Below are 16877 nucleotides of genomic sequence, written 5' to 3'. Positions count from 1 at the left end.
ATGTTTTGATACAGGTGACTGATATGCCCTCACTGCTTTTTGCCTCTTCAGAATTCAGATGTGTAATTTCTTTGAAAACATATGTGGTAAAGTATTTCTTTTTTCCTTTTTTTTTTCTTTTAGGGACCAGTTACTCTCCACAAGAAAATTCACATAACCACAGTGCTCTTCATAGTTCAAATTCGCATTCTTCTAATCCCAGCAATAATCCAAGCAAAACTTCTGATGGAGTGAGTATTTGTGATTAGTATTTATCTCCATTTATATATATATAGTACTTTCAGCGTTATCTGAAATGGGAGACATGTACTTCCTCTTTCATTGAGTTCTCCAACATCAGTTTTTCTTTTATAAACACTTTAAGCATCCAAGCTGCAGTTGTGAAATGTTGTAAAACTGTTCTAATTTATAATCATTAGAGGTTTGAGTTACGTGTTTTGAATTTAAAATGTGAGATTGTTTAATAAAGTAGATATATACTTTCCTTGAACTTTATTGGTAAAATCATATTTTCTTGCCTAGGTTTACTTCAGATGCACTGTAGTGACTTTTTGTCACCTTATTATCTAAGTTTTAGTGGTTAGGGTGGTGATTGTTCAAAAATTGCACTGAAAGCAGAACAGATAAATTTGCAAAGCATAGGAAAAGATTGAAAATACAATTGCAATGACTTTTTGAGAAATTTTAAGCTGCAGAGAACTAGTGTTATCAATTGTGATATTGCTGTGTCCCAGTAAGTGTACTGTTATTTTCTTCTATTTTTTCATGGTTAGTGAGAATAAAACAGAAGAAACTTTTGTAGAATGCAGCAGGAGTATAGGGGTCACATCTTATAGCTTACCAGCAATGGATCAGGCATTTGAATGTGATCTAAATGGAAAGCAGTGATAAGGATACGTATGAGGACATAGTTCTCAGTGTGTGTATTAAAACTCTGGGGTAGTCTTTTGTCCAACACTGTTTGTATTTCAAAGGCTTACGATTCTGCGGATGATTGGTCTGAACACATCAGCTCTTCGGGCAAAAAGTACTACTACAACTGCAGAACAGAAGTTTCACAGTGGGAAAAACCAAAAGAGTGGCTGGAAAGGTATGTGTGTGTGTGTGTGTGTGTGTGTATGTGTGTATATATGTGTATATATATATATATATATATGTATATATATATATATATACATATATGTCTGTTTTCAACTTCTAAAGAAAAGTCTTCTTAACATCATTTATAGAGCGGTTCAGTTTATCTAGTACTGCCGTAAAAGACTGGTCCAAGTTTGTGTTTCCACCACCCATACATGACCTCTAGCACCTATTTTATCCCTGCCTGGGTGATCCCAGAACAGGGGGAGGGGAAATGTTGTCTGTGCTATGTTAGTGAGCTGAACTCGTTTGATATGGTGAGGGCTTGGACAGATGCTGGTGTAAGGAAGCAACAGTTGGAGTTTGCCAGCTTCATCTGTAGCAATGATCTCTTAGAACGATTCATCTTATGCATCTGTACAAAGTATTGTTAGGTGATGTAAATTCTTATTTAACTTGTGTTGTTTTGTTTTTTTTTCTTCAGAGAGCAGAGACAAAAAGAAGCAAGCAAAATGTCAGTTAACAGTTTTCCAAAAGATAGAGATTACAGAAGAGAGGTGATGCAGGCGACAGCTGCCAGTGGGTTTGCCAGTGGAAGTATGTGGTTTTGCTCTTTTCCAAACTTAAAGAATTAAAAAATAAAAACATTTCCTAAGCTGCTTTTCTCCTCTCTTCGTATAAACAAAGCCAAACTGAAGATGCAGACAGCTATGTCAAGTGTTGTTCCTTAAAACAACTTTTATTTACTAGAATCACAGTTTCGTAATGCTTTTTATGGTACTCCTTCTTGCAGCTTTTACTGCCTAATTTGAGTTCTGTGTAGGTAGTTATTGAAACAATCTGCACAACTGATAGTACGGTTGGAGTGTTGCACTTATTGAGACTTGTCAGTGTTATATTCTGAGCGTGAAAATAGAAAAGCAGAAAAAAATTCTGAAAACTTGATTTCACATCTGAAAAATGCAAACTAATTTGATAGATAATGGTATCAGGGTTTTTCAGAAACTTGTATACTCTACTCAAAGGTATTTTTGCCATGCCAATACTATTAGCAAAGCAAGTCCCAAACCATGACTTTCTGTGGCTTGGATTTTTTTCTTTTTTCCTGAGAATATAGCTCTAATCTTTGCCAAATTTTTCTAGGAAATGTGCAAACAATTCCTAGAAACATGTGAGATTCCTTCTGTGTGCTGATATAGTTTTAATGATTTTGTAGCATAAATCTCTAGATGGATTAAAAGTAGAAACCAAACTTTTATTTTTCCAAATTGTGGTTTTTCTTCCCCTTCTGTGGGACTTGGCCAAGCAGACGTGTGTTAAAGGAATGCTTTTCTGTATACGTGAAAACATATTGCCATGCTAGAACAAACTGTATGCTACAAAAAGATAGCATACATGCATGTTTCAGTAACCACTTGTTTTATGAAAATCAAGGATAAAAAAGCTCAGTATTTGCTTGATATATTTTCTGTGCAGTGTACTTTAACGTCCATTAGTATGTGACAGATGCAAATTAGTCACTCATTTCATATATGGTCTTCTGAATTCATCCAGCTGAAAGTACATTCTTTGTGGCAGTATTCAAGTGACTTGAAGGAGAATTCTTTGAGGGTAGAATCTGAAACTACTTAATTATACATGATGCTCAGGATTTCTAATGAACAAAAGAAAAAGGGCAGAGATTATCTCTTCATGCTAAATATAAGTGAAAATAATAGATTTTGATTTAGATTTTTTTAGGAGACTTCAAAAGTTAACTTTGACTGTAACACTCATTATAAAGCAGCCCTTCGTCAAAACACAGTGCTTAACTGGAACTCTAAATCCAGCAAAGGTCAGAGAAAATGCATTTTGTCAGTGAGTAAAATTGAATTTTGCCTTTTTTGATGCTGATTTGCTTAAGTTTTTTTTTAATCATAAGAAGTTTGGTCAGCTATAGTTATTGATGTGCAGCTGTATTGATCATAGTCAATGCAGTTTTAGAGAGAAGTTTCTAATTTATCTTCTTTGTTTTTTTTCTTAATGCAACATTACTTGGGGAATCCTGAAAAAGTGGAAGACAAGCATTCTAGTGACGCCAGTAGTATGCTCCCACAGAATATTTTGTCTCAAACAAGCAGGCACAATGACAGAGACTACAGACTGCCAAGGGCAGAGACTCACAGTAGTTCTACTCCAGTACAACATCCCATCAAACCAGTGGTTCATCCAACTGCTACCCCAAGCACTGTTCCTCCTAGTCCATTTTCTCTACAATCTGATCACCAGCCAAAGAAATCCTTTGATGCTAATGGAGCATCTACTTTATCAAAACTGCCTACATCTGCATCTTCCATCCCTTCACAGAAAACGGAGAGGAAAGGTATGTCTAATGAAATTCCGTGTAGTACTTAAAACCAGGTATTTCTTTTCCTTTGCTGGTTAAATGTTACTTCCAGAACTTAAGTGTACTTGTTGTGTTGATTGTGCATGCTTACAACCCAGTCAACATTTTGATAAGCTTACTAATTCTTAAACAATTCTAAATGGATTTTGTGGTATTTACTGTTTATTGGCTTATTCTGCAAATTGTTATTTCAGATCATCTTTTAGTAGTAAGTTCAAACTTTTTTTCTTGCCTCATGTTGTTTTGGGTGTTTGCCATTTTTTGGGTTCTTAGCATAGATGTAGCTACGCTGTTTGAAAGTCATTTTGGACCATTATATTTTAGGAACTACTCTTACGAAATGGAATGCCACTGTGAATCTGAAGTGCTGCTGTTACAGAAAGCTACAAAACTTGTATGTTTTTTAACAGCTGCTCGAAGGCTGCTGAAAGTTTGTGTTTCTGTGCACCAGAAACTTTTAGAATCATCAAACAAAGATGAGGATTTTGTGCATTGTTTGTGAATTTCAAAAATCTACATATTAATTTGATTTAATTTGTTATTAGGGAAGAGATGCTAAAGAACATTGTGAGGATGGAAAAGTGATGTAGCCAAGCTCATTGAAATGAGTAACATTTTGTTAGAAAAAGGTGTTTCAGAGCTTTGAGGAGAGGAAAAAAATATTTTTTAATAAAGATTTGGGTTTTAATTTTAAGTATTACTAACCTGTTGTGACACTGGATTCATTTTGGAAAGATACTGAAATTTGTGAGTATGCCTCGTTTAGAAAGAGTAATACAGTCCTGAGAAGCACATTGAGCCTCAGGTCTGCTGTTGGTCTTACACTCTGCATTTGTTTTCTTGCCTTCTAGTTTTCTTTATTAAAGAATTCCAGCTTTTAGTGCAGTTGGAAATTTTCCTGGCTATCCAAAAATTCCCAATGGTAACATTTCTAGCAATGTAAGAAAATTGTACATGAAGAATTTTTCATGAGACCTTGAGCAGTTTTCACATGATTTGGAATGTGAGTGTTGATGGTAAATACGGAGTAACGGAGGCAAGCCTTTTTCTGTTGAGCACTGTAAAGCATGAAGAATGGTGTGCTGGTTTTCATGTGGTTCTTGTACAGAACACCAAGAAATTAGCTGCTAAGCCTCTGCTTTGAGTGCAGTTTGATACACTCCTCTAAACAGTGACAGTGCAAAACATCCATGTGAAATATTCTCTCCTTAGATTCGCACAATAATTAAGATTGGAAAAGAGCACTGCGATCATCCAGTCCAGCCATCAACCCACCACTGGCATGCCCACTAACTTTGTCCCTCAGTTCCACATCTGTGTGCTTCTTAAACATCTCCAGGGGTGGTGACTCAGCTGCCTCCCTGGGCAGCCTTTGCCAATGCATTACTTCTCTCTCTGAGAATACTTTTTTCCTGATATTAAGCATAACCTCTCTCTTTCCAGTACTATCTTTAAAACGTTCTTTAAGAAACCCTTTGTTACTTCATTCTTGCATGTGTTTCATTCCTGTTTGGTGTCTGATTGGACTTCATACTGGGTATTCTTTTCCTGTTTACTGCATACCTTTATTAGTTGCCTCAGGTTAAACTGAGCAACTGAGTCTTGCTGAAACTGAAGGGATTTTCCCATTGTGACAGCTGCTACAAACGTTATCAGGTAGTTCTGGAATTTCTTAGATGTGGCATTTGTTTGACAGCTTAGTGTATGCAGTTGGGTACATGCAGTAGAGGTAACTGTGTGGGGCAGTCTTGCCACTATGAATCTTACCTCAGGATCCACGTTACCTTAGATGCTTCCTTATCAATAATGATGTAATTTCTGTATTCCTATAAAGGGACCATTTAAGCTTATAGGAATGAAATAGATAGATTCCATAATGATGCGTAGTTGATGTAACTGCTTTGTGACACCAAAGTGTGAGCAAATGCAGCACTTTGGGAACTTCAGGCAGGGTGAGTCACAGTTTTAAAGTTAGTAAGCAGTTGAGTTAGTAGAATTCGTTAGTTGAATGAGTAGAAGAAAATTAGGCTTCAAAATTTCTTTGTAAATTTTGGTGTATTGCTTGAATTTCCTCCTTCAGAAACAAAAAAACTCAATTTTGTATTATGATAAACGATTGTTCATAGGGTACACTTAGTAATCTTGCCTTTTTCTTGTTTTGTGTTTATTAAGACTTGTATTTGATATTTGAACATGAAATTTGACCAGTGTAATATCCATGGAACCTCGTGTATTTAAACAAAGGGAGTAAACTGTTATACACTAATGGTTCTGTATAGCTTTCTTCCGTTACTCATTCTCCCAGATGTGGCTGTGAACCTGTGCTGTTGTAGGTATGCTGTTGTGTTGGTGATTGTTGTACAAAATGAAGAAAGTCTCATCCTGTGACAGCTTAAACAAGTTCCTAAAGTTATCTTTGTAGAATAGGAAAGTAGTTAGGGAGGTTTGTTTTTATGGTAGTAAAGGAAACAGCCTTTGATTTCCTCTGATTTTTTTTTTTTTTTTTTTCCTTTTTTATTTTTTTCTTCTCCTGTTCACTAGCTGTACCATCCCTCTCTCTCTAAGAAGAGGTAAAGCTGTCTTTTAGCATTGCTTACTAAGGGAGCTTGGTCCAAATGACTGAATAATACATGCAGTATCTTGGCTAAACTAATTCTTGCTTCTTGTCATTGTGTTGCTGGTGGCCGTATGCCATATGGCATATGCCACATGTACCACTGTTTTAATAGTTTTGTTAATGGTGTGTATTTTTTAAAATGCAGTAATAGTTATGAAAAATAAAACAAAATCACCAAAAACCAACAGCGCTTCTTTCAGCTCAATCTCTTTTGCTGCAGGGGTATGTTGTAGTCCCACAAGGAGATTGAATAAAATCCCTGGCTGAACTCTAGCTCAGCTGTTAGCAGTAGTCCTCTGCCCTCATGGCTGGCAGTAGTGGAGAGTTCCTGGGGAACTATTTGACCTCTACCCTTTGATTTGAATGTTCCAGTCAGAATCTGCTGCTTCTGTTTGTGCTCACTGTGAGTGCTCTATGCAGGTAAAGTGTGGGGTTGCTTTTCCTACTTTGGGCTGTAGGGCACATCACATGTATTTGTGTTTCTTATTCACTTACTGAATGAAATGTTGTACTGTCCATACCTTAACAGCGTGTCTGTCCATAGAGTACTTCTCACAGCTTTCCTCCAAGTCCAGTCAAGCAGCACTTCTGTTTCTAGCAGCAGTACTATGAAAACTCTCCAACAGAACTCAGCAGGATGGCCAGCGCAGGGTTGTGTGGGTTGTGCTGCTGATGCTGCCAGACTGTAGTGGTTGGTCAGTGGTGGCTGAGCTTCTTCCTTCCTCTTTCCTCACCCACTGTTTTGTACTTGTAACACTTCTTAGACTTCAGTGGTCAGTTATTAACGTGGCTCCTGGTATCACTGCATCTTCTTTGGCTGAGTTTTGCATTTCTAAATTTATTGCTCAGTTTGTACAGTGGTTGCAAAAAATTACATTAGTGAGACTGTTGGAGGTTTCTTTCACTGTTTCATACTTGTTTGCTGAGCATTGCTGTTATGTTCATTTTGGCAATGGAGCTAAAAATACAAAAACTTCTCTGAGAATGGAGTAATCCAATATGAGCAGGATACAGGTTGGGATTTTTTGTATTTCAGAGGTTTTGAGTGCAGTTGAGAGCCCAGTTACTGTTGTTGCAGTGGCTGCATTTGTCCAAACATCTTCAAAATGCATCTTTTTAAAATATCTATGTATCTTGCTGTAGCTTAATAATCTTCATAGGTGAAATTGAATTAAAAAGCTCAGTGTGACTCACACTGCACAGAGAACTTGGTGGAAAACACTCACTAGACTGTACACATAAGTACTTCAGGTGAATGCATTACGATTCTTAGTTATTAGCAGTAAATCAGGTAGTTTGGTGAGCTGTTCTGCAGGCTGTTTAATTAATAAAGCAGCTGCGAGCTTTATGGGGCAGTAAGGCATTGGTTTTCTGAACATTTTGTAGTGCTATTTCCCCCCCACGGTGAGCATGCTGAGAGCACGTGTGATTGTTGCTAACTGAGCAGAGATTTAACTCCAGCTCACAAATGTGCTGAGTAAGGATGAAGTGCTGAATTCAAATGTCTTCAAGTGCATTTTGTTCTACTGTTCAAAATAAAACTTAATAGAAAAAGCTAATTGGAACACTCAAGGGGTCACATTAATAATTTGGAAATTGTGCAGTCAGCCCTAAGTGGGAAATTTCCATGTCATTTAAATAATAAAAACCTTTGGAATAAATCTTTTCAAATATATATGACAGAATAAGAAGCAACTACCTACAACAACCTTGTAAAGCTACTTGATGTTTAGAGAATACCAGCCTGTGGGTTGTCAGGAAGAGGACTGTGAGGGAAGCTGGCATGCAGAAAATCCGTTTTTGCATCTCCCTTTTTCCCTTGGGATCGCTGAGCCTGGGCAGCTCAGCAGTAGCAGGCAAGGGAAGGAGGAGTGCTGCAGGCACAGATGGAACGTCGCTATGGAGCTGGGTCGGCCTCTGCTGAGACAGGGTCTTCACTTGTGCGTTAAGCCTGGTCTGATAAACTGCTTTTCATCTGAAACATTGTGGGCTGAAAACACAACTCAGAATGAGGTACACTGGTCCTGTTTTGCTGAGGCACAGCACAGTATTGTTATGAAGGGGCCATGATTAATGACAGCAAGATTCAGCAACGTTTTAATTTACTGCCTCAAACTTTGAGAATAGAAGCGTTTGCCTTCTTGTCCCTAGGCTGTCGTTGGAGAACTCTGTGGTGCAGCTGCCAAAATTAATCTGCCATATTTTTCTGAAAGGATTACTTGTCCTTTTTGCTTAGGAATCCATACTGCTTTGGAATATCCTGTGGAATGTTTCAGCTCTGACTTGAGATGACTTTTCAGGGACAAGCAGTGGCCTCCAGTTACTTCCTTTCAGCTGCCCTTTTGTGAAACCTGCACCTTTGTCGTATTGGTTCTTGTCATGGGGAATGCTGCCTTATGTCTCTGACTTGTCTCCTTCTAGGCTAAAAGATGTGATCACAGGTCACAGTCCAGCAGAGTAATTATAGACAGAAAGCTCATTCTTCATGATGATTGTCTTAAAAAATGCTCCATTCTACTGTATAACCACTTACTAAGCTCTTCATGCAGCTATAAGTTAAGCTCCAAGCTTAATTGGTTTTTCTTTGCCATGTAGTTTGTTTTGCCGTTTGTTTTTTGGACAGCTTGAGCTCTTGGCCTCGTGGTTCAGAAACTTGTTTTGGTGTCGAAGTGTACGTAGGCTTTGTCCAATCATTGTTTGTTGGTTTTGTTTGCTGTTCTTTTCAGAAAGCGTGCTGTATGTTTCATATTGTTGAGACAAAGTGAATTGCTGGATTTTTCATTTACAAGTTTTCTTTAAAAGCTCCTGAAGTCAAAAGGTTTTTCCCTCCCTGGTGGTGTTTTTTGCTTTGGAACAGTGATCTTAAAGGAAGAGCTCAAGTCCTGAAATTTTCCATAAGTGAAAAGATTACAGCGGATGTTATGCTCTCGGTTTTAATTATTTTTTGTTTTTTTATTTATTGACTAGTTTCATTTGGGACTTCATGATAGTAGCTGAAATTGTATGTGTCATTAGGGTCATTTGTGTATTTGTTTACAAGTTGCTGTTGACAATGAAGGGACCACAGAGTTATTCTGTCCAATGCCAAGTGGTTTTAGCTCATCATCATCTAATACTTTTACAGGCCTTGCAACATAGTTGATCTTTTCTTTAAGAATACTTCTAACAGACACAAGATTTGCTTTTTCTGCTTGTAAAAATATGCTTAGGTTCAGAGTTAATCTGTGTTTGATGTATTAATAGCTAAAAGCAGATTTAGGAATGACTGCCATTCTAGGTAATAACTAGAATCCTTATTTTGCAGTGATACTGCATGTAGCTTGTTTATGAGCAAGGTACTGTATTGAGTCAGGTACAGACCAGTGTATCAGAGCTGTAAAGACTGACATTTGTAAAGAAATCTAAATGTTCTCAGTATTGTGTTCTCTTCAGATGTGTTTTGTGGTGGTTGAGGTCTGAAATGAGAGTTACAGGTCTGTGTAATTCCAAATATAAAATAATTCCAAATTAAGGTAATTAAAAATCTACTTTTACAGAAGCGGCTGTATTTCAGATTTTTTAGTATGTAAGATTTTGTCATGAAAGATTTTCCCATTGTAGAGAAGAAAATGGCTTTTCAGGCTGCTTGAAAAGAGCAAATGCTTCCACAAGCATACCTTTGTCAATTCTGCTTTGGCAAAAAAAACTTCATACCCTTTGTACTGTGCACATTTAGATGGTTATGAGCACAGAGATGTACTCCTGTTACATCTCGACTGCTGTTTCTGTAACGTTAATGGTCTCAAAAGCTGACACTGTGTGTGTTGGCCACGAACTTCTTTTTCCACATCGTTTTCTCAAGGTGTTTAGTTCATATGATTGTACAAAAACTCTGTTTTCATAGATGTATTTTAACACATACATGAAACTTTCACAATAGTACAGTTGCAGGACAGTGTTTCCACATTGTTCAAAAGGAATCATTTTGATTGTGTCAGTTTGGTTAGTATTCTTGTAGCAGAGAACCTCTCCAAACTCAAGTACTTCTGAAGGCTCTTTGGCATTCTGTGGTTTTGTATGACAGATTCTAAGTCCTTTTGGACGAGAAATGAGTCAGGACTCATTGAAGGTTTGCCTCCACTGCATTGCTCATTCATCTTCGCCTTTGATTCAGTTTTGTGTGTGTGTGTACAACACTGCAGTGTGGCTGAAAAATACTTGGAAATGCTTGCTGTGGTGGTATGGTTTAAAGCTCTGGATCTGCTTGTGTGAATTAATACTATATTAGTGAGCATTTCCCTTGCTTAAAGCAGTTGATTTCTTCTTTTAACCAGTGGTTGTACAGAAACATGATTGGTCTGATCCAGTGCCAAGAAAAGAACTCAATCTAGCTGTGAAGGAAATATTCTTTACATTAAGTACGTCTAGCTATTAGTTCTGGTAGTTGCTTAGGTGTTTGGTTGGGTTTCAGTTGGTTTATTTTCTGTTCTTTTGGGGGTGTTTTTGTTTCTTTTTCAATCAGGGTCATCACAGCCACCCTCTCCTCCCTCCTTCCCTTCCCCACAGGTTCTCAGAGTCATGGGGTGAAAGACTAGCACTTACCTGCCCCATTCTGCCATGTTCCCTTGCTTTTGTCTGCCAGTACATGCATAGGACAGATACAGATTCTGTTCAGACTTTATGGTGTGATAAGATTCTTGCTTACTTGATCTATCTTGTATTCCTGTAATTTTGCTAAACTAACTTGGAACACCTTTGCATTGTAAGATTTTCTATGCAGTATTTCTGCAGCAGACTAATGACTCAGTGCATTCATAGGGAGGGCTGGTATGTAGTTGGTTGTTCTGGTCACGTTACTGAAAAATGTATAAAGGTTTTGTAACCACATCTTTTTTTCTCTTCAGTCTTTGTAATGCTTCTTGTCTCTTCATGTTATTTCAAGTTTTCAGTTCTTCTTATGAAAGCTCCTGTCCAAATGACCAGGTGCCTTTACAAATACAATCAGATCAACCTTTTGTCCAAAGGTGTTTGTAACGAGACAAGGCTATGTCTTTTTAGAAACTTGCCTGAAAGATCAGACTGTGTCTGTGTGCCCTGACCTTCACATCCTTACAAGCAGTCAAATTGGAGTTCTTCAGCATTTCTTCTAGTTTAGGTTTCTCAGCAAATGAGCAACAAAGCTATTTCCAGTGTTGGAGGCCTGCTATGAAGTTTCTAGAGAAACTGTGCAGAAGTCCTTTTTTTTTTTTTTTTTTTTTTTTCCTTTTCATTTTAACTGAGAAGTATAATCCCATTGGATTTACATAGTGGTACTCACTTCAGTCACTCTTAAATGTTTTTTAGGGTTCTTTTCCAATGTAGAATCAAACACAGAACTTGTAATTCAGGCTGTCAGAAAATTACAGCTTCTAGGAATTGTGTGGGACTTTGTTCTCAAGCAGTAGAATGAAACAAGACCTTTTGATTTTTCTTCTCTACTAGAAGTCAACCTCTTCTTACCTTTAATATCTCTCCAAAGGAAAAACAAAACAAACAAATAAAAAACCAGAAGTGCTTAGAGTGCAGTTTTCCCTCCCAGTTACTTTAGCTTTCGTTTGGATTTTTTTACCTGAAGTGCTTATCTGTGAATCTGTGTTGATGTTCTCTCCCCAATCTGAGGTGCGTTTCCAATCCAGGCCTTCAGTATTGTGGGCAAGCATTGTCAATGAGAGCTTGGATCTGTACCCGTCTTTCCAGTCATCGTCCGGGTTGTTTGGTACTGTAGGGCCTCAGGTGGAGTTGAAAGGAGGATGTGAGAGAAAGGGAAGCAGGAATTGAAGTGTGATGATCCAGGCTTCTAAAAGGAAGAGTATTGGAAGTGACTGTATGCCCATAGTTAGTGGAAGTACTTTCAGAGAAAGAATTTCTTATGGTACTGGAATGCAGGAGAGACTTTCATACTGACTGTAAGTCAAATTTAAAAGTTGTTGATTAACTGAGATTATATCATGGCATTTTTCTTCTAATTAAGCCCAATTTAACTTAACTTGTATGAAGTTAAATTTAAGCTTGTATGATATAACTAATAACGTAAGCACTAAGCACGTATGTAAGCAATTACTTGCTAAAAAGAGAATAAGAAAGTAAAGGAAATAGATCTTGATGTTTGAGAACAAGCTGATGATGAGTTTGAAATTAATTATGAGCAAGTACACATTCAGATGTTTTTCCCCTGTGTGGTGGGGATGCTAACAGCTCTTGTTTTAGATTTCTAGTGCAAATTATCACCCTAACTATAATCTTGAGCATTTTTTTTTTGTAGCTGGATTGTACGTGACACACTTGGTCTTTTTTTTTGTAGCTTTTGAAATCTAATTCCTGAGTAAATGAAGTACATCTTATTCCCTCCCTCAGAATTCTGACATATTAACCCATCTGTTTGTAAGTCCATGGACTTAATGCTTTTTGTCACTGCATGTCTTCCAAAGAAAGTTTGGAGTGCATAATAAAAAACATTTCACAAGAGGATATGTACTGCTAAAGAGAACATTAATGAAGAATTTTTGGCTTGAGTTTGTCTTAATAATTCAGAGTACATTGGAGGTGGGTGGGAAGCCTTTGTCATGTCGACAGCTTTCCATCCAGTTCTTGGAAGTTAAAGTATTTTTGAGTGTATGGCTAATACATATTAAGTTCAGTAACCCAAATGACACCATTTATCAAATATCTTCAGTTTTTGTTACATGAATATTTGTATGTATCTTTTCATCTTATAATCATATTTAATAGTTCAATCTTCTGAATTTAATGTGAATATTTTGCTAGTGAGGAGTTATGAGGCTGTACTGAGGAAAATGAAAATTACTCTTTGCCTTCTATTTAGAGTCTACATCCGTGGACAAGACTGTATCCCATTCTTGCACAACTCCTTCTACATCTTCTGCTTCTGGACTGAATCCAGCGTCTGCACCTGCTTCATCAGCTCCTACAGTTCCTGTCTCACCTGTCCCACAGTCACCAATTCCTCCATTACTTCAGGACCCAAATCTCCTTCGACAGTTGCTGCCTGCTCTGCAAGCCACATTGCAGCTTAATAATTCTAGCGTAGATATATCCAAAATCAATGAAGGTAAGGATTCCTTAAAGTTCACGTAATCCTTTACTTATGCACATTAGTATACTGTGGGTAGTTAAATTGTAGTAAATTCCACTATTACCTTAAATGAAAAGTAAGTAAATCCCTACCTGAAGTGAGGGTTGCTAGTTACCTTGTTTTTCTGTTCAGCCTTTTAAAATTAGCCAGATGATGTTTAAGATTAACATGCTTGTGAATTCTGATGTACCTGAGAGTTTTTCATTGATGCCAGGGATGCATCAACTGTGCAGGTATTCTCTTGCTCAAAGTTTAGTTAGTTTTTCACATGTTTATTTTATGCAGTGTTGTTTGTTTTCTGTAGTTTGAGCTGCCATCCTAGTAGTGTTTGCAAATACCAAAACTTCTAGTGCTTTGGAAGTTGTTTATCATTTTTTTTATTTAACAGAATATGTTGGCCCCACTGAGTAAGATGGTGTATCACTAATTTTGCTGGCAAGCTAAATGAAAGAGGAAGTGTTGCGCGCTGGGTTTTTTGTTTCAATTTGTTCTGTGCTGATCATCAATTTAAATAGGAGGCAAAACATTTGTATGTAGTGCCCAGAGATCTTTAATCTTCTAAAAGAGTAAACCATGAAAATGATCAGATTTTACTTTAATCTTAGGAATTTTTCCATAACAGTTGTTTCTGTGGAAAAAAATTTCAATTGGTTTTCTTTTAATCAACAAATGTGGTTTCATCAGTAGTCCAGTAGGTTATTGTCTCTTTTTCTGAGCTGGGAGGAGCTCTTATAACTGCTTATTTGCATGAGGTTAGACTGAAAAAGTTGGAGAATCGTGGTTGGTTGGGTTGAAAAATTACAGGTCCTATTATGTGTCCTGCTGTATTCTATTGGAAAGTCACTAACTTGAATTCCCAGGCTTTTCTTTGAGCAAACCTGAGCAGCAGCTGTGCTCAGTGCTGCTGTGATAGCATAAGAGCCTGCTGATATGCAGATGGGCAGCATGATTTCACCTTCCGCAGCGGGGCTGCCCTCATCATGCACATGATGCAGAGAAAAATGAGAACTTTTGGATTTTTAACATGAAAAACATTACTTTTTCCTCTAGCAGGCAGTTAATTTTCCCCAATAATAGGTATTTTAAGTGTTAGTGTTTCTTGAATTGGGAATAGTGTTTCCCTCTACTTTCCTGAAACCTTTTAGTGAGCTGAAGTGATGCTGGTTTATTTCTTCATCATCATTATTATTATTATCATTTTTAAATTACAGTCATTTTGAAAAAGCTTATTCTTCTTTACTGTAATAATAAATTGAATAAATGTTATCTTTATGTTTAAGAATTATAGTTGATCCATAAGATTAAGCTGAAGAATTGAACTTAGTTTTTAAAAGATTTTTTTTTTCCAATGAATGTCCTAAACTACTAAATAAAGGGCTTGATTAAACATGCCAAGCATTCACGAGATGAATTTATGTCACTGATCACATGGCTTTCTGATTTGTCATGGATGTTGGGAAAAAGATAACGGAAGAGCAGTTTCAGACTGGCTGCATGCATTTAACAGCTTAAACTTATGTTCTAGAATTCTCAGTAAAATGTAATGTTTGCTTTTAGTTCTAACAGCAGCTGTGACACAAGCCTCCCTGCAGTCTATACTCCATAAAATTCTTACTGCTGGACCATCTGCTTTCAATATCACTTCCCTAATTTCTCAAGCAGCACAACTGTCTACGCAAGGTATTAAAAGTTATCTTTTTTACTCATGTAAAGTAGTGAAGTTGTATTTTATAAAGGCTGATACAGCTGAAACTTGTAGAAGCTGTTTTGAGTCATATCTTTGGCCGCATGATGCAGAGTATGTTGAATGACTTCTTTTTCTGAAGGTACAATGTGAAACCTTTACTCAGGGAACCTGCAGCTGGCAAGTAACTAGATACATGTACTGCTGTCTTGCCTTCTGGGGTTTTCTCTGTATGTTAACTAAGTTAAATACGAGCAGTGTGAAACATGGAAGTTTATTCTGAACCTTTATAAGACTTAATGTTGTTTATTATATTAAACATAACTCTTCAGTGTTTGAACACCCATCCTTGTAACACTGTGCAACTGTGACTGTTGAGGCAGGCTTGAATTCTTGAAAGTAAGTTAATTCTATCTCGTGTTATTTGTAGACTTTTATAAGTAATTTTCAGCTTCTAGGCATGGTATTACTTCAGATATCCTTAGTACATTCTGGTTTGTGACTTAGTACTAGAAACTGAAACCAAAACAATAGATTCAGCGTTTATATTGAGTAGATAAGCAGTATTATACACGTACTAACTTTTAACAAGTAAAACACAAGGTTTTGGTTGTTCTGTTCATTTGTTTTGGTGATTAGATGCTTAGAGTGAATGAATGGATTTCTAAGTATAGTGTTCGTGCATTCTCTGTTAAATTCAGTTGAGCACTCCGAAATAGAAATCACAAGTGAAACTAATTTAATCTCTTCAAGTGTAAAAAGGCATTGTACAAAGGCCTCTTCCTTGCTTTCCACTTCTGCCAGGTTTTAGAAATGAATGGTTTGGGGAAAATAAAGATCCTTAGTTGAAGTTGTTGAATATTTGATTGTTCCAGTAGTTTATTCCCCCTCTGTTTCAAATGGAATCTGTTTGTGTAATATCTAATACACAATCCTGTGAAATACTGGAAGAAAATGTATTTCACATTGAGATATGGTTTTACAAAAAAACAATGTTCTTCTTCGCAGCTCAGCCATCTAATCAGTCTCCAATGTCTTTAACATCTGATGCCTCATCACCAAGATCATATGTATCTCCCAGAATAAGCACGCCTCAGACTAACACCGTTCCACTTAAGCCTTTGATGACTACACCACCGGTATCATCACAGCAGAAGGTAAGCTCCTGTTGATTTATGGCATACTGCAGTAGGAAACCACTCAAGGTAATAGTAAGTATTAATGCTGTGTATTTCAGGTACTGACTACTACGTGAAGGATGATAACATGCGTGTTGTCTTTCTCAGTAGGAACGGAAACGACTGGAAGCAGCTGTACTCAGTTTGTCAGTACGATGCTAGTATCTTGTAATACACTTTTTTGTTTATTCTTGAAGAATATCTTGCATTCACTTAAGATGGTATCATATGCAGTAGTAGTGTCTGGAAATATTAGTAAGAGATCAGCATTGCACCATACTTAAAAGAAAATAAAAACTTTCTACAAAGGGAACAGCTTTGGACTTTAGCCAATAAATGATCATTGGATTGAGAGAAAAATTCTTAGCGAGTTGATTTTCTCAGATTTGGTTCTAGGTGTTTACAAGGTCAGTAGCATCATTTTCCTTTTCCTCCCTACCCCCTTTACCTTTGTTCTTTCAGATTTTCTTAGTTGGATAAGTGGCAGGTGGCACGTGAAAGAAAAGAACGTTGGTTTTTTTGTTTTCTTTTTGTGATTCCTTCTTGTTGATCACTGCTCAGAGGAAAGAATGTGTTTTGCTGTGAATACTGTAGGAAGGTTAAGAAGCAGTTGGACACCTTGTGTAACATTTTATCAGTGTAAGAAGTATGACTGTAGACTTTAGAATGGAACAGTTTTGCGTGACTTTTTTTCTTCCCCCTAAAATTTGTTTTCTGCCTATTTTCACCCTTGCGTGTAGCTGAGATACCTTTCTCTCAAAAGTCTGCTATGAAGAGAACCTCTTACAGTTTGAAGGCCTTAAAGAAATATTTTTATCTTC

The 16877-nt window shown here is 37.1% G+C and overlaps 1 protein-coding gene across 6 annotated transcripts in view; it reads left to right on the top strand.

The window, feature by feature from the left end:
• The window catches only part of WAC (WW domain containing adaptor with coiled-coil), a 54139-nt gene that overhangs the window by 23612 nt on the left and 13650 nt on the right, over positions 1 to 16877 (top strand). For all 6 annotated transcript variants that reach the window (XM_048951968.1, XM_048951971.1, XM_048951970.1 and 3 more), the window contains 7 exons: positions 124 to 230; positions 975 to 1090; positions 1565 to 1677; positions 3134 to 3442; positions 12925 to 13170; positions 14752 to 14874; positions 15887 to 16035. In XM_048951968.1, the coding sequence (XP_048807925.1) occupies positions 124 to 230; positions 975 to 1090; positions 1565 to 1677; positions 3134 to 3442; positions 12925 to 13170; positions 14752 to 14874; positions 15887 to 16035 (1163 nt within the window). The remainder of the gene's footprint in view (positions 1 to 123; positions 231 to 974; positions 1091 to 1564; positions 1678 to 3133; positions 3443 to 12924; positions 13171 to 14751; positions 14875 to 15886; positions 16036 to 16877) is intronic.

This window comes from Lagopus muta, chromosome 7 (genome assembly GCF_023343835.1).
Source record: "Lagopus muta isolate bLagMut1 chromosome 7, bLagMut1 primary, whole genome shotgun sequence".
Taxonomy (NCBI): domain Eukaryota; kingdom Metazoa; phylum Chordata; class Aves; order Galliformes; family Phasianidae; genus Lagopus; species Lagopus muta.
The sequence above is the reverse complement of the archived record's forward strand: the minus strand, read 5'-3'. Positions and strand labels throughout refer to the sequence as shown.